This window comes from Ictidomys tridecemlineatus, chromosome 4 (assembly GCF_052094955.1).
Source record: "Ictidomys tridecemlineatus isolate mIctTri1 chromosome 4, mIctTri1.hap1, whole genome shotgun sequence".
NCBI lineage: Eukaryota > Metazoa > Chordata > Mammalia > Rodentia > Sciuridae > Ictidomys > Ictidomys tridecemlineatus.
Genome location: NC_135480.1, coordinates 126,766,055 through 126,788,702, shown reverse-complemented (window position 1 = coordinate 126,788,702; position 22,648 = coordinate 126,766,055). Strand labels below are relative to the sequence as shown.

Sequence of the window (22,648 nt, the reverse complement as noted above, 5' to 3'; positions counted from 1 at the left end):
GATTTAAACTACTGCTTTTTTTCCCCAGAGCAACATAAACTAACTTGAGATCTTGCTACATGCTATTTAATAGCCTGTAAAGTTAGAACACACCTATTGTGTTACAAATGAGCACATTTGGTGTAAAAATTTCTGGCAGAAAGAAATTGGAAGAAAAAACAGACATTAATTAAACTAAAAGAAACATAGAAATTTTTTTTTGCCTTTCTGATTTGTTTGATTTTGCCTAAATTAGAAAGGAATTTAAAGTAACTATTAATGCATTTATATGTCAGCTTCACTGGTAGTGGCAATGCCCAGTTATGATAGTTTCATTAAAGTAAAATTGCTATAAAATAGACCCAAAACTTAGAACAACATGACATTCATATGTGTATCTTTCATGTAAAATATTTAAATGCTTTCTAGTTCAAGACAGTCAACTTAAGAAAAAAATGTTCTAGATGGATAGGATTCTATATGAGATCTATAGATAAAAATTTATTTATAGAACTTTCTAAAATCAAAACATAATACACAGATAAGAAACCTGATCTAGTTCTTTATATCGAAAACAACAATGATCTCTTAAAATACTGATTTTCTTTTAGCAAGTTCACAGATTGGCTCAAAGAACCTTGTTTTATCAAGATAATGTCCTATGTTTTCTGCTGGCGTTACCGAGTGGGCCATGGACGAGGCTAGGCTGTGGTGCACACTACTCCAGAAACACGCAGAGTCGAATTAGTATGAAAAGAGGTTTTATTCAAAGCCAGCTTTCACAGAAGGCAAAAGAAACTTAACTGTTTCTAAAGTTTCATCTTCAAAACCCCTGAAACCGAGGAGAACTTTTAAAGGTGAGGAGTCAGGGAAGTGAGACAGAGGAGGGAAAGGTACTTATGCACTTATGCAGAGTTAATTAGCTTGTGGGCAGGGGAGACTTGGACAGGATGGGCCTAACAGTCCCCTAAGATAGAGATTTGAGGTGGAAAAGAAGCCCCTCTATCTCTTCCTCATGGCTACATGAATAGACTTATTTCCTTCCACTAACTTCTAATCTCCAGTGGAGTCTTCAACTGAGAAGCAAGCTATATGAACATTAAATTCTAGTAAGTTTGATACATACACACAGTGTAGGTGATATATGTATGTATATGTATGTATGTATGTATATAACAATAAAGGACATTGAATGTAATATGAATATTGATATTAATAACCTATATCATTCAGAGTAACGGCCAATGTCTTTCTGGGTCAAGAAGCTTCCCAAATTCAATGTCTTGAGGAGAGAAGATTATTCTTCTCTCACATACTCCACAAGGAGTAGACCAGGTTAGAGGGACAGCTCTTCTCCATGAGTTACTCAGAAGCCCAGATTCCTTCAATTTTATCACCTTATCCTTTGGTGAGATGTCTTCATCTGTGTGGTCAAACCTCAGTCACAGACACATGTATACATGTGTATTCACGTGCATGACCATGTGTCCATATGGGAAAGAAGAAAAGGAACACCAGGCAGTCAATTTGTCCTTTGGATTGAAATGACTTAGAAGTTCAACTACTCATGGTCCATCAGCCAGAATTTAGCAGAAGAGCCATATCTAGCTGCTTAAGAGGCTAGGAAATGTGTGCTTTCTTGCTTGGCAACCAGCATAAACTCTTCTGCTGTGGAAGAACAAAATAGATCACAGTTGATAATGAATAGTCTCCACCAAGAAGTTAAATAGAAATCTGGAAAGTTTGCATTTTCTCAGGTGCCAAAAAATGGAAAGAATTTACACATACACAAAAGGGGAACACACACACACACACACACACACGGTCTTTATTAGAGTATTCCCCTCAGGAAACTTAATTGTAAATTCTTTCTCTGTCCCTTTGGAATATATGTAAAAAAAATTTAAAGCTAAATAAGACTTATGTCAGTCTTACATCCTGGGAATGTCATTGAAATGTGAACATTGAAGTATAACAGGGACTTAGAAAGGTTGCCTTTGACTAAGTTGTGGCTTTTAGGCCTGAAGATGCCCAATGGGTAACTAAAAGCAGGATAAAGCTTGGCATTTCTGCCTTTGTTTTTTTAATCTGTCTCCTTCATTATCCTAGACTTTGTGACCTGCTCAGCTCTGCACATAGCATGTTAATCATTTAAGGAGTGTTCTTCTAAAGACCAGTAATACAAGGTTTATTAGTCCTAAATTTACCTAATCTTCTCATCCCCTTTCAAGAGTTTCAGGGACATTTAACTCAGCTTTTATAACATCCTGTTTTAGACCCCTGGAGTGGGCCTAGAAGGCTCCAGTCTTTGCCCCACACCTATCTGAGACAGCAGAGTTTGGCAGAAACACCATCCCATGATGAGACTGCCCCTCCAAGCAGGGCAGTCCTCTACTGGGAACTGAATTGCTCCCTTCCAGGATCTTAGGTCTGATAGATAAAAATCCTCAGCAACAAGTGGATTCAATCCCCAGTTTGTAAACAAAACAAAATACCCCCCCCCAATTTCAACAAATTTAAAGATAATTGGCTCTTATTAGCAATTCATGAATTAGACAGCCTCTGTTTATAAATAGAAGGAGTTCTGTTGGGCAAGACAGAACAGTTGGTTTCTGTATGGTAGCTTGAGCAAGGACAAGGAAATAGAATAATACAAAAGAGCAGATTGATTAATATTAGGTTATTTCAGGTTACTTTCCTTTGAAGAACTATTAAAGCAGAGGTAACTTCCTTATCATGCTGGTTCCATTGACTAAATCTTTTCCAGTTGGTTGCTGTGAATGTCTTGTTTTCAGGTGAAAGTGATTTGTTTGAGGGATTTTCTTGCCTTTGATAATTTCAGTTTTGTTACATGGCATGAGTGACTCCATTTTGGTTTGATCTGCTGGAGTCTGGGTATGAACTCAGTACAAAACAATTGTCTCCAATTTAACAATGAAAAACTCAACACATGCCCTATTTTGCTCTTTGTGCTGCCAACCAGAAATGATCCATTACGGATCTGCTGCATTGTTCTTTGGCAGTCAGTGTTCTTCATTATGGAAAGCTTATTGTCATTTTTCACCAATCACATGGGGCGCACCATAAGTAACAGACAATACATTGTCTGAAAGGGTTATCATAAAAGCTTTTTGGGGATTGATAGAGGAAAATCTTATTTAAGGAAAGTCATTCATTCATTCATTTGTTGGACTATCAGGAAACCCACTCTTTGTTAGGAACCACTTTTGTGGGATCCACAGGGGAGGATAAAGGATAATTTTTTTTGCCTCCCAGTAGTTCACATTTTTATGATTTCCAGTATAAGTACACAAAGAAATGTTTGGTTAAATATATGATTTTAGCTTAGAAAACAGGAAAGTCTAAGAGGAGGAAAGACTTGAATCCTGAATGTAGGTGGACAGGGTAGGAAGAGTGTGGGAAGCTGAAGGGCCATTGGTGGAGCCCAGGCAGCTGAACATTCAAAGCAAGTCTTACATTTGGGAACATCAATCCCTACTAGAAACTCATAAATACCTCTATGGCAACATATGTTCATATCAGTATTAGAAAGATTTGTGAACAATTAGTTAATCACATAAAAGAATAAAAGGAAAAAGAGCTGTGGGTTTTTCCCCTGTTGCTATGCATTCCAATGTTTATTAAATTGCATATTTGAATAAAATAAGCCCCAAAGAACTTAAGCATTATCTCCTACAATCAAGGCATAATGTGCAAAATGATTTGCCCTTAGCAGAAAACCAATTTTCTCCCAGACACAAAAGACATACTGAACTAAATGAGATCAACAAAAGAGTCTCAAGGAAATAGGGATTTTTTTTTCATGATTTGTTCTACAGATAGTGAAGGTTACTTCTGTAAGCCAAACAACTTAAATTAGTTTTTAAAGACTCTTGTCCTGAGTCATGCAGTACATCTTCAAATAAAGGGCTCTTCCTGAAGAAATCATGTGCAAGAAAATTACATATTCATATTCAAGTGAGTCTTGCTGCATAGCAGGAAATGAGATGAATACAAACCTAAATAATTCATGGTTGGGACCTAATACCAAAGGAGGGAGTCAGGGATTTCAAGGCGAAACTTATCAGGAAGTTGTAGCACCAATTTTTTTTTAAAGATAGATTTTATCTATCTAACTATTTATTTATTTTTCCATTACAATTCTTAATACACCATTATACCATAATTTATCAACCAATTTGTTTAGTAAATATGTTATTTAATAAAAATAGATACAGGAAAGTCTTCAAGTGAGCAGACATCTTTTTGCAAGCTGTTAATCTACAGGAAAGATTTGCTAATATGCTTTTGGACTTACTTCTCTCCTGTGTTAAGGAGATCATAAATGTGAACCTTAAGAATAAATCACAGCTGGATGTGGTGATGCACACCTGTAACCCCAGCTATCTAAGAGTCAGGAGGATTGCAGGTTTCGGGCCAATTTTGGCAATTTAGTGAGATCCTGTCTCAAAATAAATATAAACAAGGCCTGGGGATGTGGCTCAGTGGTAGAGTGTTACTGGATTCAATCTTCAGTACACAAAAATAAATGAAATATAGGTTGGGAATATAGCTCAGTGGTAGAGTGCTTACCTAGTGTGTGCAAAAGCCGAGGTTCAATCTAGAGTAATGGGGAAAAAAAGTCCCATGTGTGGGATGATAAATACAGTTGGTTGCTTCTTTACCCCCAAAACATAAGCCCAACGTCCTTCACCTTCCCTGGGGTGAAGTGCAACATGAACAGCACGTGGTCGGTTAGGATCAAGGGCAGAAACAATGAGTGTGTGTTTGGGGATAAGCAACAGAAGGTCATTAAAATTAGCTCAGGTCCAAAAGGGATTTGAGGAAAAAATTCACCATGCAGTCTCTCAGACATTGCATGAGAAGGAACCCAGTAGGACTGTCTTGGGGTTCAGCTGCTCCATTCACATTGTTCATGTGCTGTGTTGCTTCTCTTTCACCCAGCATCTGCTGCATTCTGCTGATTTTCTTTACTTTTGTGAGGTGTCAGGGTTTGATCCTCTCACATGCTCTATAACCTCAGCCCTGCTGATTTTTTTTATAACCAAATTAGTAGGCTTCTTTCATACTCAATACTGTTTTCAAATGACCCAAACAGTTCTGGGAAGAGGTAGGAAATTTCATTCAATAGCCAATGAATAGAGAAAGGGAACTCATGCTCTAAAGGCACCTCCTCCCCAACAGGTCTGGGGTCTGGATTTTTACTGGCATGGGGTGATGAGGGGCTGTGGTATACATGGTGTGCTCAGAGCTTTTCACATTAAAGGAGAAGATTTCCATGAATCAAGAGCCACCTATTTTCTTTCCTACTTTGGGCATAGTTGGATCTGTCATGGTACCAGTGGGTATGGTTTTCAACATTATAATGAGACTATAAAGATTCTCTGGAGTATCAACATGGTGTCAAATCAGATTGAACTGGTCTAGAGTCCTACATGGTTGTTGGGCGTATGTAATAACTCAGTGGTCAGCAGCTAAAAGAATGTAGTCATTAACATCAACTTTAACTTCTGCAAGCAAGGGACATCTTTAAGCAAATAGAGCTATGAGACTACAGGTTATCTGTAATTTCAGGGTTCAGTCTGGTGACAATTTTGTTAGTTTTAATTCAGGTAACAACATGCTTACATTTTTACAGGGTATAATTCATTGTTTTTTAATGTACTCATAGAATAATGCATTGAGGAAGGGGAAGGAAATATGGGGAAGACAAACACTTCCAGGGCACACTGCCCGAGACCCATGTCCTCCAGCCATACTTCAACTGCCTACAGTGACTACCCAGTTAGTCCATTCAAACTAGGATGGATGTATTAGATTACAGATTTCACAATCTGATCACTTCACCTATAAATATCCCTGCATTAACACAAATGCTTCTGGGGAGACCCCTCATATCCAAACTGGAACACATTCTCACCAGCATGTGTGAAGGTTTTGATTTTTCCATATCCACGGTAGCAACATTGTTACTGTCTATTTTACTTTAGGCATCTTATTGTGGTTTTAATTTGCATCACCCTAATGACTAGTGATTTTGAGCTTCTTTTTATGTGCTTAGAGGACATTTGTATATGTCCCTCCTCTGGAGAAATATCTATTCAGGTTCTTTTTCCATTCTTTTTTTTTTCCTTTTTGGTAACCGAGATTGAACCCAGGGGCACTTAACCACAGAGGTACATCCCCAGCCTTTTTAGTCTTTATTTTTAAATAATAAAAACTAAAAAAGGTCTCACAAAGTCCTAAGTGCCTCAACTAAGTTGCTGAGGTTGTTCTCAAACTTGCAATCTTCCTGCTTCAGCCTCCTGAGTTGCTGGGATTACAGGCATGCACCACTGAGCCTGGCTCTTTGTCCATTTTTAAATTAGGTATTTGACTTTTTATTGTTGAATTGTAAAATTTCTTTATATATTCTATAGACAAGTCGTTTATCAGATATTGTGATTTGCCAACAAGTACATGAAAAAATGCTCACCATCTCTAGCAGTCAGAGAAATGCAAATCAAAACCACCCTAAGATACCATCTCACTCCAGTAAGATTGGCAGCCACTATGAAGTCAAACAACAACAAGTGCTGGCGAGGATGTGGAGAAAAGGGTACTCTTGTACATTGCTGGTGGGACTGCAAATTGGTACGGCCAATTTGGAAAGCAGTTTGGAGATTCCTGGGAAAGCTGGGAATGGAACCACCACTTGACCCTGCTATTGCCCTTCTCGGACTATTCCCTGAAGACCTTAAAAGAGCATGCTACAGGGATGCTGTCATATCGATGTTCATAGCAGCACAATTCACAATAGCTAGACTGTGGAACCAACCCAGATGCCCTTCAATAGATGAATGGATTAAAAAAATGTGGCATCTATACACAATGGAGTACTATGCAGCAATAAAAAATGACAAAATCATAGAATTTGCAGGGAAATGGATGGCACTAGAGCAGATTATGCTTAGTGAAGCTAGTCAATCCCTAAAAAACAAATACCAAATGTCTTCTTTGATATAATGAGAGCAACTATGAACAGAGCAAGGAGGAAGAGCAGGAAGAAAAGACTAACATTTAACAGAGTCATGAGATGGGAGGGAAAGGGAGAGAAAAGGGAAATTGCATGGAAATGAAGGGAGACCCTCATTGCTATACAAAATTACATATAAGAGGTTGTGAGGGGAATGGGAAAATAAACAAGGAGAGTAATGAATTACAGTAGATGGGGTAGAGAGAGAAGAAGGGAGGGGAGGGGAGGGGAGGAGGGATAGTAGGGGATAGGAAAGGTAGCAGAATACAACAATTACTAATTGGGCATTATGTAAAATTGTGGATGTATAACCGACGTGATTCTGCAATCTGCATTTGGGGTAAAATTGGAAGTTCATAACCCACTTCAATCTAATGTATGAAATATGATATGTCAAGAGCTTTGTAATGTTGTGAACAACCAATAAAAAAATAAAAAATTAAAAAAAAAAGATATTGTGATTTGCAAATATTTTCTTTTATTCCATAGTTTTATCAATCTTTTCATTTTCATGATGATTTTCTTTGAAGCACGAACATTTTAAATTTTGGTAAAGTCCTTATTTTTTCATTTATTACTTGAATTTTTGGTGTTATTCATAAGAAATAATGATCTAATCCAAGATTGTGAAGATTTATTCTTTGTTTTCATGTGAGTGTCTAAGTATCTAAGTTTTAATTCTTATATATAGGTCTGTGGTCCATTTGTGTGTGTGTGTGTGTGTGTGTGTGTGTGTTGTGTGTGTGTGTGTTGCTAAAGATTGAACCCAGGGCCTGCACATGCTAGGCAAGCACTCTTTCACTGAACTACAACCCCAGCTCATATGATCCATTCTGAGTTAATTTTTATATATGCTATGAAACAGAGGTCCAACTTCATTCTTCTGCATGTAAATAACCAATTGTTCTAAAGCCATTTGTTGAAAAAGCTATTCTTTCTTCGTCAAATGGTCTTGGCACTCTTGAACAAAATCCATGATCAGAAATGTGAAGATAAGGGGGTCCAGCCGCTCTCCGGGGGCCACGCCCGCCCTCCGCAGCCTCGCGCTCCTGCAGTCTCCTGATGGCCAGCCATCGCTGCGCCGCCGCGGCCCTCGCCTCGCAGGACTGCAGTAACGGATGCTCCGCTGAATACCTTGGAGAAGGAGGATCAAAAGAGGTGGTGGAGACTTTCAGGGCTAAAGATCTAATAATCACACCAGCCACCATCTTGAAGGAAAAACCAGATCCCAATACTCTAGTTTTTGGAACTGTGTTTACGGATCACATGTTGACAGTGGAGTGGTCCTCTGAGTTTGGATGGGAGAAACCTCACATCAAGCCTTTTCAAAACTTGTCACTGCATCCTGGATCATTGACTTTGCATTATGCAGTAGAATTATTTGAAGGTTTAAAGGCATTTCGAGGAGTAGATAATAAAATTCGACTGTTTCGGCCAGAACTCAACATGGAGAGAATGTGTAAGTCTGCTATGAGAGCCACTTTGCCGGTGTTTGACAAGGAAGAGCTTCTGGAGTGTATTCAGCAGCTTGTGCAGTTGGATCAAGAATGGGTGCCCTATTCCACCTCTGCCAGTCTCTACATTCGTCCCACATTTATTGGAACTGAGCCTTCTCTTGGCGTCAAGAAGCCTACCAAAGCCCTGCTCTTTGTAATCTTAAGCCCAGTGGGACCTTATTTTTCAAGCGGAACCTTTAATCCAGTGTCCCTGTGGGCCAACCCGAAGTATGTCAGAGCCTGGAAAGGTGGGACTGGAGACTGCAAGATGGGAGGGAATTATGGGTCATCTCTTTTTGCCCAAAGTGAAGCAGCAGAGAATGGTTGTCAGCAGGTTCTCTGGCTCTATGGAGAGGATAATCAGATAACGGAAGTCGGAACTATGAATCTTTTTCTTTACTGGATAAATGAAGATGGAGAGGAAGAACTGGCAACTCCTCCGCTAGATGGCATCATTCTTCCAGGAGTGACGAGGCGGTGCATCCTGGACCTGGCGCACAAGTGGGGTGAATTTAAAGTGTCAGAGAGGTACCTCACCATGGACGACTTGACAACTGCCCTGGAGGGGAACAGAGTGAGGGAGATGTTTGGCTCTGGCACAGCCTGCATTGTCTGCCCAGTTTCTGATATACTATACAAGGGCGAGACGATACACATTCCAACTATGGAGAATGGTCCTAAGCTTGCAACCCGTATCTTGGGCAAATTGACTGATATCCAGTATGGAAGAGAAGAGAGCGACTGGACAATTGTATTATCCTGAATGAAAAATGCAGAAAATCTACTGTATGCTTTTGGAATAGACTGCTGCATTTGAATTGTGATAGATCTTTTTGCCTACCTGTTAGTAGTTGTGCATAATGTAGTTTGCATTATTAGTGTGTTACAAGAATGACTTTTTTCCCCCTCTTGTGCCAGAGAACATGAATCGTAATTGTCAAATGGTGTTTTGTAGGCTTGGTAGTAGTAGCTTACCTTCCTACCTTTTCCCAGAAAGATAATAATGTAAGCCATATAACAGAAAAAAAAAAGAAATGTGAAGATAAGATTTTTTATTAATTTTTAAATTTGTTTTAATTAGTTATACATGACAGTAGAATGCATTTATGCACTTTGATATATTATACATAGATGGGATATAATTTCTCATTTTTCTAAGTGTACATGTTGCAGAATCATATCGGTAACGTAGTCACATATATACATAAAGTTATAATGTCTGTTTCATTCTGCTATCTTTCCTATCCCTACATCTCCTCCCCTCCCCTCTCATAACTTCCCTCTACCTAATCTAAGGTAATGGTATTTTTCTCTAGTGTCCCCCACTTTATTGTGAAGTAGCATCCTCCATATTAGAGAAAACGTTTGGCCTTTGGTTTTTGGGGATTGACTTATTTCACTTAGTGTGATATTCTCCAACTATATTTATTTACTGGTAAATTAATAATTTCACTTTTCTTTAGAGCTGAATAATATTCCATTGAGTATATATACCATATTTTTTATCCATTCATCTATTGAAGGACACCTAGGTTGGTTCCATAGTTTAGCTATTGTGAATTGAGCTGCTATAAACATTGACATGGCTGCACTACTGAAGTATACTGATTTTAAGTCCTTTGGGTATAAACTGAGAAGTGGGATAGCTGGGTCAAATGGTGGTTCCATTCCCAGTTTTCTGAGGAATCGTCAAACTGTTTTCCATAGTAGTTGCACTAATTTGCTCAAAAACTTAACACCAAGAAAACAAATAACCCAATCAGTAAATGGGCTAAGGAATTGAAAAGACACTTCACAGAAGAAGAAATACAATCAATAAATATATGAAAAAGTGTTCAACATCTCCAGCATTAAGAGAAATGCAAATCAAAACTACTTTAAGATTTCATCTCACTCCTGTCAGAATGGCAATCATCAAGAATACAGGAAACAATAAATGTTGGTGAGGATGAGGGGAAAAAGATGTTTTGACTCTTAATTTTGTTTTATTTTTCATTGTATCTGTTCTTATGCAAGCACCACCCTGTCTTGATTTCTTTGGCTTTATACTAATTTTTTCCTCCTACTACTGATGATTGAACCCAGGGGCACTCTGCCACTGAGGTATATCCTCAATTTTTAATATTTTATTTTGAGATAGGGTCTTCCTAGTTGCCCAGGCTGGCCTTAAAATTGATCCTCCTCCCTCAACCACCTGAGTTGCTGGGATTACAGGTGTGTGTCACCAAATTCAGCATAAATTTTGAAGTTGGAAAACATGATTCTTCCAACTTTGTTTTTTTCTAAGATTGATTAGGCTATTCTGAATCATTTTGTCAATCTTTTGTAGGGAAGCCAAATGGGATTTTGATGAGGACTGCGTTGGAGTTCTGGATTAATTTTGGAGAATATTACCATAGTCACAATGTAAGTCTTCCAAAACATAAATGCATGATGTCTTTTTATTTAGTTAGTTATTCTTTGATTGCCCTCCCCTCTCCTCCAGTACTGGGGATTGACCCTGGGATACTCTATCCCTTAGTTACATTGCTGAACCTTTTTATTTTGACCCGAGGTTTTGCTAAGTTGCCTAGCCTAACCTGGAACTTGGGATCCTCCCTCCTCAGCTTCCTGAACACCTGGAATTTACAGGTATGCACCACCACACCTCATTCTTCTTTGATTTCTTTCAACAATATTTTGTAGTTTTCAGTGTCTGAATCTTGTACTTTTGTTAACTTTATTCCTATTTAATTTTTAAAAATAGTATCACAAATGGAACTTTATTTCCATTGTTTATGTTTGGGAATATAAGTGATTTTTTAAAATATTGCTCTTGTATCCTGCTACTTTGCTGACTTTGTGTATTAGTTCTAATGTTTCTTTTGTGAAGTCCTTTATTTTGTATATAATGTCTCATCATCTGTGAATAGAGATAGTTTTATTTTTTTGTTTCCAATTTGGATGACTCATGTATTTTCCTTGTATTCTAGGCTAGAATCTCCATCACAATACTGAATAGAAGTGGCAAGCAGAAACTTTGTCTTATTCTTGATCTTAGTGAGGAAAACAATCCACTTTTTTTTTTTTAACCACTGAGTGTAATGTTGGTTATGAGATCCTGTTTTTTTTTCATTCTGCCACTGAGCTCCAGCTTTATTTTCCTTTCTCTCTCTCTTTAAAAATGAGTTCTTTCTGTTCCTTCATGATTGCAGTCCATTTTTATGTATCACAGGACCAATTGCCCTGGATAAACCTGACATTTTATTAAAGGGTCCATTATATTTTGATTAATTCCCTGTTTCTCCCTAACTCTGGAAAGAATCTGATCAGCTGGGTCTAGTTAAGGATTTGGCCTCTCTTTTTCTGCTATGGTGTAGTTGGTTGTGGTCACCTTTAAGGGCTAAGGCATGCAGCATGCTTGTGGATGCTGAGGTGAACAAGGCCTCCTGGTTTGCTCAGAACCTTTCCTGCTTATAGCACTGAAAGCCCCACCCCTCCCAGAGTGCCTCATTTCTGGAAGATCAAAATAGTTGGTCACACTATGTCTATTCCTCAACCACACTGGTGTGCACACAGGGCTGGCTGGGTCTTTTATAAGGGGGCAATGAATTAGGAGATAATAATGGACACATTCACACAATGTTTTTGACTCTTGGAGCAAATCTGCTTGCTTGAGAAGAGAAAAATATACTTAAAATGGCAGTTCCAGAGGCATTATCAATTCCTGTTGAGTGCTCTGTGTCCAAGGCCATGAAAGAAAAAAGTTTTAAATGTGGCCCTTGGGAATACCCAACCAATAGAAGAGAAGGGAATCATGTACAAAGGAGCTAAAAATGGATGTTGAAATCTAATGAACCACCAGGACAATCTCAGTTCTTCAGAAAAGTGGTTTTTTTAAGAAATTGTGCTCGAACACTTCTCAGGCTACCCCAGGCTCCATCCTCCCTGTTGCCTGATGTGTGCCACTTTGTACAAAAATATTACCTACCCGGCTCCAGAAGGTATGAATTCATAATGCCTGATTGTCTCAGTAGTGACTTTCATGCTATGTCTTTTTAAAAAAAATATTTATTTTTTAGTTATAGGTGGACACAATGTCTTTATTTTACTTTATGTGGTGCTGAGGATCAAACCCAGTGCCTCACGCATGCTAGGCGAGCACTCTACCTCTGAGCCACAACCCCAGCCCTCATGCTATTTCTTAATCTGGTGGTGGGAGAAAGAAAAGGTTGGATCCAGGAGTTGAGAAATAATGTCAGCTGCAAATGTCATTTGCTGGAAAATTGGGCATAATCTTAGTGTATAGCATGACTCATTTGTTAAAAATATTTATTAAATATCACGAGCACTTAAAATGAGGGAGAATTACTAAGAAAGATGAGAACTGACATGACTAAAGTAATCAAGTAAACCTGTAAAGATTTTGAATCTCCAGAAGCATATCCTGAGAGAAGAATCTAATTGTGAGTAGTTCCTTCCTGGATAAGATTGGGGAGTGGAAATGTGGCTTATGTAAGGACACCAATAAAAGGCATAGCAGACTAGTCCTTCTGGAAAATTATGGAGGAAAAGGTAGACCGGGCACCTTGGAATTGTCCCAAGTGAGAAGCAGTGAGAAGAGCAAGCTGGGAGGATTTTTCATCTATGCATGTCTGCCCTTGATTGAAGGCTGCTCCCAGGGGTCATAAACTACCTGACACTTCCAGTCTACCTTAAGGGAAGCCTGGAGGCAATCAGACAGGCCTCAGGCAGCTGTTGTTCAGGTCAGACTCCTAGCACAGTGCCTGATCAGAGCACTGGCCAACAGCCTCCCCTGTATACACCTATTCTGCTGTCCTATTGTCCCATTACCCACACCTCAGAGCATAATGGCACCCCTTTTCTCCACAGAAAAGTCTTAACTGGATTTTCTCCAGAAATCTTCATCATGGCTGATTTGGGGACTGTCAGCAAAAGGGTCTCTGCAAAAGAGTTCAATATAGATAAACTTCCTATTTTCAGTTGCCCTGTTTTACTTGGCCACTGGCTGGGAAGATACCAGCACTCCAGATGCTGGACACCCCTTTACTAGTTTTTCACAAACGTATCCAGTATAGTAGTTTGTAGAAATGTACAAGCAAGGCCTCTGGTCTTGAGCTGGGGCTTCACAGTGATCTCTACATTTTTAAGATAAGAGAAGTTACCAATTGGGCTCCATGGTAACAGCTGGCAGGGGGAAGAGAAAAAGGGGAGAAGAAGCCCTCCCCTTCTCGGGTGTTGCCCTTGAAGGGTTAACTTGCCTAAAACAGTGAAAGAAAAAGCTGCTTTTATGTGAACTTCTGCAGACTGTGAACTTCTGAGCCCCTCCCCTTACATACTGGGTATAAAACTCTGAAACTACCTGAACTCGGGGTTGAGAGGATTGATTGATCACAGCAAAAGCTGTGCCCTCTAAACCTGGCTGCCGCCAAATAAAACTCTTTCCTGCTATCTTCAGTGCTTTGCCTCATCTATCCCTACAAAAAGAGGGATGTCAGATGACTGTCCCTAAAGGCAGATATTTTTGTATATTACAATTTAATCACTTAGCATTCTCTACTGTGAGCCCCAGAGTGCCCTCTAGCTGAAGGAAGCAGAAAGGAATTTATTATAGCCTGCTAGGTGGCTCTGGAGGGTCAGAGGGTCAGACAGACCATGGGATGTCCCAGTGAGGACTCCATTGTTTTGCCACAGGGCCAGGTGCCCCACTCAGAGGGCTGTCACGAGGCACTGTTCCCACCAGTGCCCCATCAGAAAGAGCTGAAGACTACCCAAATGAGAACATGCAGAGGCTGTATATTTAGAGTGCTCTATAGCAAGGAACTCAGCTGCCATCACTTGAAGCTCACAGGCAGGCAGGGGAGTGGGGAAGCTGTATAGCAGTCAGCGAGGATGCTTGTGTGATGCTGCTGGTATACTAGATAAGGGATGAGGTATCCTACGGAACCAACTGGGGAACCATCAGGGGCTTTCTTGGGTCGGTCCTGATTTGGGTTGTGGAGCCTCCAAGTTATGTTGAGGCCTTTGTAGACTGGTTGAACAGCCTGAGAAGTGAAGGCTGGATGGAAGTGGGAAGTCCGAACCTGGGAATGATCTGCTCAATGAGGATGGAGGCAGTTTCCCTGGAGGTAGGGAAGGTGTCTATCCAAGTGTAAGAGAGTGCTATCCCCAAGTCACAAGTAGTTAGATCCTGTGTCAAGGCCTGACAGAAGAGATAGGGACTGTCCCTGAAGCCTTGGGGTAGGCCTGTCCATGTCAGCTGTTGAGACCTAAAGCATGTAGAGTCTTCCCATGTGAAGGCAAAGAGGTAATAAGGGTCAGGATGGAGGGGCACTGTAAAGAAGGCAGCTTTAAAATCCAGGACAGTAAAGTGAGTGGTCAAAGGGGGATATGAGAAAGAAAAGTGTGAGGGTTGGGAACTACTGGGTGGATGGGAATAACGGCCTTGTTAATTAGGCACAGGTCCTGGACTAAGCGATATGCTCCAGAGGGTTTGCGTACCAGAAATATGGGAGTGTTGCAGGGGGAGTCTTAGGGACTCAAAGGAAATTTAGTTTGGGGTTTCAGCTGGATTCGGACTGGCTTGTGGTGGGAGGCTATGACCGATCTGGGGATCGACTAGGTAAGGGGGCACTGGCACAGTAGGTACGGTTAGAGAGGGTAAGGATTAGAGGCAGAAGGAGATGGGTGGTAATATTCTTGGGGTATAGTTGGAGGGTGGCTCCTAGTAATTGGAGGACATCTCTGCCTAGGAGAGGAACTGGACAAGATGGAATGACCAGAAAAGAGTGAGTGAATGGGTGTCCCTCCAGGGCACAGGCCAGCTTAGCAGTTCAGTTTGGGAGGAGGGTTTGTCATCAATCCCCATAACTGAGACCTGGAATGAAACAGAGGACTAGAGTGGCCAGGCAAGACAGAATAGGTAGCCCCTGTGTCCACAAGGATGGTTATGGACTTACCCGCTGCCTGGAGCATTACCCTGGGCTTGACGAGGGTGATGAGGGTCTTTGAGTCTGGGCTTCTTCAGTCTTCTGCGAAACCCAGTAGTTCAAGAGAAGGGACTGCCTGACTGCCATACCCCTGCGTAGAGGTGCCGAGGAAGGGCCAGCCATGGGGCAGTCACTCTTCCAATGTCCTGTCTGCTTACAGGTGGGGCATGGCCTGGGAGGAGGCCGTGGGTTTGGACATTGGCGAGCCCAGTGACCTTCGCATCCATATTTGAGGCAAGCCTCTGGTGAAGAGGAATGCTGGTTCCCCTCTGAAACTTTTGCTGGAGATGTAGGCCTCAGGGCCGCTGCCAAGGCCTGGTTTTGGAGTGTTACATTTTTCTGCAATGGAGCCTGATTTAAAGGCCATTTTCATCAGATCTCAGATAGGGGTCCGAGGGTCCTTCTCAGCTCATTTGAGCTTTTTCTAATATCGTGGGCCGATTGATTAATGAAATGGGTTGCTAACATTGTAGCCCTGGTGGGAGACTCAGGATCCAGCTTAGTGTATTTGATTAGGGCCTCTGTAAGGTGGTTGAGAAATAAGGCTGGATTTTCATCTGGATTCTGGGTAAGATCTTGAAGTAAGAATGGGATGTGTATTTGAATGATCCCTTCAGCAGCAGCCATTTCCTTGAGAAGACAAAGGAGCTTTGGGTTAGCTGGTGGGAGAGCCTGGTAGGACTGGGTGTGGGAACTGACAGGAGAAGAGAGGCGTGAGTGGGGGGAGGGGAAAGGGCTTATCAGTAGAAGAGGTGGGGGGGGGGAGGCTCTGAAGGATCCAGAGATTCCACCCATTCCACCCACCAGGGGCGGCAGAGGGAGGCGTGCATGAAGCGCCAGCAAGGGAGGGAGGAAGGATGCAGTGGCTGGGCAGAAAGGGCTGAGGGCTGCGGCTGCAGAGGTGGCAGCAGGGAGGGGAGGGAAGCTGCTGCAGCAGTGGTGGCAGGGAGGGGGAGGGGACGCAGTACCGCTGGGAGGGAGAGCAGGAGCAGGAGCGAAGAGTAGAGGGAAGGACGGGAGCGAATCTCAAAAAGCCTGAACGTTGTTTCCCATTTCCCTGCTGGCGACAGAAATTGTCCAATTCAGTGAGGGTTTAAAATAAAAAATTCCTTCTGGGGTGCCAAGGTCTCGGCTTGGCACCAGAATCACGAGCCACCACACAGCTTTGTAGGTTCAAACAGCAATTCTTTATTCCCGCTCTCACACCGCCTCCACACAGGTCCAGGGGCAATCCCGTTCTCCGTCTGCCCGCCAATTCACCTACTCCACGAGGCTATCTCCAAATCCCATTTTAATCTCACGAGAACTCAACGGGAACAAGCAGCAGGAACACCCTAATCCTGGCAATAATCTTCAACTTCCAACTTCCCTAAAACCCATTATCTTAAACTGGCAACGCCTTAAACTCAAGGAGCCGGTTACTTCCTCAAACCTGATCAGCTCTAAACCCGGATCCGCCTTGGTCCTTGAGCAAGGTCACCTTATTAAAGCATGCATGCAATGTCCCATCAAATGTCCTCTAAGCAGCATGGGGTACGCTTGGCAAGGAAATTTCCATGCGTCATTCCTACTTGGTAATGGCCCTCAGCACTGGGGGCCATTGTGACCCCTTGTCTAAGTCCCATTGGGGCCAGGCCACAGTGCAGTAAATGACCAGGCGATTTCTGTGTAGGTCTTGAGTGGGCCCTAACTTGGCAAAATTTGAATATAGACACCCAAAGGACTTTGGGGTCTAAGGAGAGGACTCCATGTTTCCCATGACCTTCCAGCACCCTCGGGGTTGAGTGGGAGCAGAAGGCATCCCAAATTCTGTGTGCACTCACCTACGGAACAGATAGGGGCCAGGGCGGAGGTTGAGGCGTCCCTCCAGCCTCCACTGGCCCCAACAATTGGCCAAAACGGTTGGCAGGGGGCTCTCAGAAGGACTGGGACATCTCCACAGTCCCCAGAGCCCTTAATGGAATGGACAGGGCCTATGTCACGAGGATGGAAAGGGTCTGTAAGGTCAGGGGAAAGGAGGGACTTAGCCCACTCCTGTCGGCCCTGATGAAGGGAGAGGGAAAGAGCAGCTTAGAAAGTTCCCGATTCATTTCAAGGGGAAAGGGATGGACTTAATCCCCTACAGGCCGGACTGGACTTTTATGGGGCTTACAGCAGGAAGGGAAGGGCTTGGGACAGAAAAAGGTGTTTTTAGGGTCCCTTGTCCCTTTGGAGTTGGTCAGGGGAGTTGGCTGAACTTCAGGATTGGCCAGGGGGTCCTGCTGATTGACAGGTGTTAGTGAGGAGATCTTGCTGATTGACAGGCATTTCCGCAGGCACCTGATTGATGTTCCTTTCCTGTGCGGCTGCTTTGTTGTAAGTCGCCACCACCGACCTAACAGGTTCTATTCCCAGCATTGAAACAGAACCAAAAATTTAAAAATAATATACTAAATATCTAGGACACCAAGGCTAGTGCTTCCCTAATGTTTGTGGCATCTCAATCATCTGGAAAGCTCAGTGAAGTACAGATTTAACAAGGATTAAGTCTCTGGGCCTGTTTTAGTCAGCTTTTTTGCTGCTGTGACCAACAGACTCAACAAGAACAATTTTAGGGAAGGAAAAGTTTATTTGGGGCTTACAATTTCAGAGGTCTTAGTCTGTAGATGGCTGACTCTATTCCTCGGGGCCTGGGATGAGGCAGAACATCATGGCAGAGGCATGTGGCATAGGGAAGCATCTGGGAACACAGAGCCAGGAATTGGAGAGAGAGAGAGCTCTGCTCAACAAAGACAAAATATAAACCCCAAGGCATGCCCCCTAGAACTTCCTCCTGCAGCCATATACTACATGCTTATAGTTACCACTCAGTTAATTCCTATAAGAGGATTGATGCACTGATTGGGTTAAGCTCTCATAACTCAATCATTTCACCTCTGAACATTGCATTGTCTCACACATGAGCTTTGTGAGGGACACCTAACATCTAAACCATAACCCAAGGATTCTGATTTCCATGTCTAATGAGTTGCTTCATGATGGTGATGCTTTTGGTCTTTGGGACTTTGTTAAATTTGTAAAGAATTATAAAAAAAAGGAGTTGTAGGTGACTTCAAATAATATAATTCAAATAAAGGGCATCTCTAGGCACTTCTTGGCCAATCATGAGTGAAGGATATTTGTAAAGCTGCAGACTTGAGGCAGAAAGGTAAGGCTGTCCTCTCGAGAGGACAGGACGGACAGACATTAGGAGAAACAAGCCGGAATCCCATCTTGGCTATTTGTAAGCATACAGTCAGGATTGCTAAGTACATTCACACTGCTGTGTAACCAATCTCCAGAACTTTTTTCTCTTATAAAACAAAGCACTGAACCCATTAAAAAAAAAAAAAAACTCTCCTTTCCTTCCCACTCCAATCATTCGTCTTCTTTATGTTTCTATGAATTGGACTGCACTAGATAACTCATGTGAGTAGAATGATACAATATTTTCCTTTTTGTGACTATCTTATATCACTAAGTAAAATGTCCTCAAGATTCATTCATGTTGTAGCATTGGGTCAGAAATTCCTTCTTTTTAAAGGCTGAATAAGATTCCATTGCTTTTCCACATATTTTGTTTATCTGTTTATCTATGGATGGATGGTTAGGCTGCTTGCACCTTTTGGCTTTTGTGAGTAGTGTTGCTATGGATATGGATGTATATATTTATACCATTTTTTAAATTGATACAGTTTGTGTGCATCTTTATTTTGTATTTTTAATGTGGGGCTGAGTATCAGACCCAGTGCCTCACGTGTGCTAAGAAAGCACTCTAGCACGAGCTACAATCCCAGTTCAGAGAAAAAACTCCTTTTAAAGGCTTAAAAAAAGCCTGTAATACCTGCCAGTATCTGGGTCTTCCCAACCTTCATGCATACCTAACCTGAGCCAGCAGCCAGGTGGCAAACACCACTTGTGGCCACTTTATGCCCCATGAGTGTACTTCTCTTCCTTTTTTTCCCCTTCTTTCCTTTCTTCCTTCTTATTTTCAGCAATGCTGGGGTTTGAACCTGGGCTTCACACATGCTACACAAGTGCTCTTTCCCTGAGTTACAGCCCCAGGCTCCTCATGATTCTTTCTGACTCTTGCTGTGCTGGACAGTTCCATGAGATCATCACCCCTGCTCCCCTGGTCTTTTCTTGCACAGTGCTGTGGAAGCTGGTTGCAGGAGAGTTTATATCCTTGACCATTGAGCTCCAGCTGATGGATAGTGTCCTGGCCACTTATTTTTCTTGCAGACAACTCTGGGAGGCATTCAGCTTCTCAAAGGCCCCAGCAGAACTGGGGAACCTCGATCATGCCCCGAATGTTGGGGTTTCCTCCTTCACTCACTCTTTCTACTTCCACACTTCAATTCTGGAATCACCTCCATAAAAACTGCCTGTTCTCAAATCCTTTTAGGGACTCAAACAAGTACCAATGGTGGACCTTGCCTCTGGCCACATGATTTGCAGCTCTCCTCTCTGTGTCCTGCTGAGGGGCACAGAACATCAGGGGCTAAAATGTTGCCACCCCACCACCACTTTTGTCCTTGCCCTACAGAATCCTGAAGCTCTTGTCAGCACCCCAAGGATAGGGTTTAGGACACAGGTCCCTTCCCAATATGGCCATTCCAGACAATACATTTCTTTTTTACCTCAGCACTGCTTCTTGGTTAATTGGGGTTGTAATAAGGACTTAGGGGCTGCTTTTACTGAATGCTCTGACTCTCTGTTTGGGCCCACAGATGTCCAGTGAATAAAAACAGGGCAAAACCTTGGATTATCTGCCTCCATTTTGCATCTGTCTCCTTTGGTTCTTTAAACCTTGGGTAAAACTGATAATCAACTGCTGGCTTTTATAACCTCCTAGGCCAGACCACTGAGCAGTGCCTGAAAATATCCAGTTATTACCTTAAACATGAAGGAACTAATACCACAGTTGTGGCAAGCAGGCTGTGACCTGTCTGAGTTGTTCTAGAATGAATAGAATAGCAGTTTTCAGGCTGTGCCTAACCTGAGTCACTTCATCTTTAAAACAACAGTTTGCTATGAATTACTCCATTTTGAGTGCAAGTGCCATGGTAGAATGAGTACACTCTGTACAAGGAAACAACCTTCATTTGCTAGCACAACCAAAGGCACAAACTGGTAACTTATCCACACCAATGTACAAACTAAACCAGGAACATCTGGACACATAGGTATCCCAAATCATATCAGAAGCACTAAACACAGGAAGTTATCAGCTTTGCCAGATGTAATTCCTCACTTAAGACTAAAAGGAGGAGTCCCCTGAGACTGGACACAGCAGCACACTGACCTTGTCATTTGGTCACTCATCATAAGCCTTACCCAGGAAAATTGTCACAGTGATGAACCACTGGTTTTCTGTCTGTGGACCTCTGTGCAGTTTCTTGCCTGTGGTGACTTGATACGGCCTACTCCAAACTGACCCTTCAAGCTGGCACTCTGAAACTGCCCTCAGTCTGGAAAGTCACCTAGACAACCCCGTGGTACTTGCTGGTTAATATCCTTTTCTGTCTACAGTGACTCTCTGCCTTTGCTCTTGGCCCAGCGTCCTGTAACCTACATGTATCTTTGTGTTAAGTATGATGTGTGATTTGAGGGTTATAGATATTAGAAATTAAGACTGGAATGGAACAAAAGAACCTAAAGTTGCCTGGCTTACAACTACACAGTGATCTGAAAGTTGTGTAGCTTGTGAATTCATTGTTATTTAACAAATGCTGACATGGTGGAAGGACACAAACATGTTTGATTTGTGTAAACAGAACAGCTCCCTCCTGACAATCAGGCTTCTCTAACCTGTCCTTTCCCTGAGTCATTCTGTCCTCCAGGAACAATCCCATCTGGCTAATAAACATCTTACAATGCATTGAAACTAGCCCCCAGGCCATAGCAACCTTCCTATCACTGTTGACAAGGTTCTGCTTGATCAACCCTGAGATAAGGATCAGCCAGACCACATTTTGCCCAGGACTGCTTGACTGTGCGTACTTCTTGCCACTCCATCCCCTGTTTAATTGCTTGCACTATTTAGACAGGAAGCTCATGTCAATGCTCCCAAGACCTTTTCTGTCCACCTTTGTGTTCCTGATATAGCTATATTGACTAAATTCTTTTTCTGTCTTTCATCATTGTTTTTCCATTTGGTATCTGGGTTGAGTGGCCAGATCTGACTTGTTGGGGCTCCCTAAAGTCTGTCTCCACTAGCCTAGCACTTTGGCAACATGGTGAGTGCCTGAGTTTGGTCTGTTGGGGACCCCCAAAGTCAGGCCTCTGGCCCAGAACTCTGGAAATAGAAACACCGTAAGATTCTATAAGAGGAAAAGCAGAGGGATCCAAGCAGGTGCCACCAGACTTGGCTATTGTAATTAATTATTGTTAAATAAAAATTTGTAGAAGGCCATTGGTTTGGATTGAGTTTCTACACTAGGCCCATGAACTAAACCAAAATAGAGTCACTCATGTGATACCACCAAGCCCAAACTTTGCTGATCTATGAAATCAGGAGAGAGAGAGAAAATAGCCAAATTCCCCATTAAGCCAATTTTAGCCAGCATGATAAGGAAATTTCCTTAAACCCTTACAAGGATAGTAACTTGTAAACAACAAATCCATTTTTTTTCCTTCATTTCTCAGCTCTTTCCTATCAATCCAACCTTGTCTTCTCAGCTTATTAGAGCTTTCATTCTTGTGGAATGAGCTGTTGCCTGATTATGAAATTGCAAATGAAAACTACTTAAAATCTTTAAATTTGTGGTAGTTTCATCTTTCTACATTGACATTAGTGAGGTTACTTCACCCTGTAACATCCACTCTTTTATACTTTTGGTTCTCAAGGTGTGCCCCTGGATCAGACATATTAGAAACGCAAATTCCCTGACCTCAGCTCATCCCTACCCCTGAATCATAAATACTGGGTTTGGGCCACCAGTCATGTTTTGACAAGTCTTCCAGGTGATTCTGACAGGTACTGAAATTTGAGAATGTAGGGGAGGAAAAACTTTTTCTCTCTCCTATTAGGTTCAGTGCTCAGGGACCTGAAAATTAGATTGAAAAAGACAGATCAACAAGAGGTTAACCATTTATTAACACGTGCACTGCACGTCCCACAGGATGAG

General features: G+C 41.9%; 2 protein-coding genes across 5 annotated transcripts in view; both read left to right on the top strand.

The window, feature by feature from the left end:
- Positions 1-12,573, top strand: part of LOC144377243 (uncharacterized) — a 52,702-nt gene extending 40,129 nt beyond the window's left edge. For 3 of the 4 annotated variants that reach the window (XR_013438019.1, XR_013438017.1, XM_078047389.1), the window contains one exon: positions 10,841-10,910. Coding sequence is in view for 1 of the 4 variants with exons in the window: in XM_078047389.1 (XP_077903515.1) it covers positions 10,841-10,889 (49 nt within the window). In the remaining 3 variants the exon portion in view is untranslated. Of the gene's footprint in view, positions 1-10,840; positions 10,918-11,065; positions 11,143-11,483 lie in introns of those variants that run through there. The other variant, XR_013438020.1, reaches the window with a different exon arrangement.
- LOC101971073 (branched-chain-amino-acid aminotransferase, cytosolic) lies at positions 8,022-9,553 on the top strand. The gene has a single exon (XM_005337437.4). The coding sequence runs from the start codon at positions 8,078-8,080 to the stop codon at positions 9,272-9,274; it is 1,197 nt and encodes a 398-aa protein (XP_005337494.2). The 5' UTR covers positions 8,022-8,077; the 3' UTR covers positions 9,275-9,553.
- Positions 12,574-22,648: the final 10,075 nt, after the last annotated feature.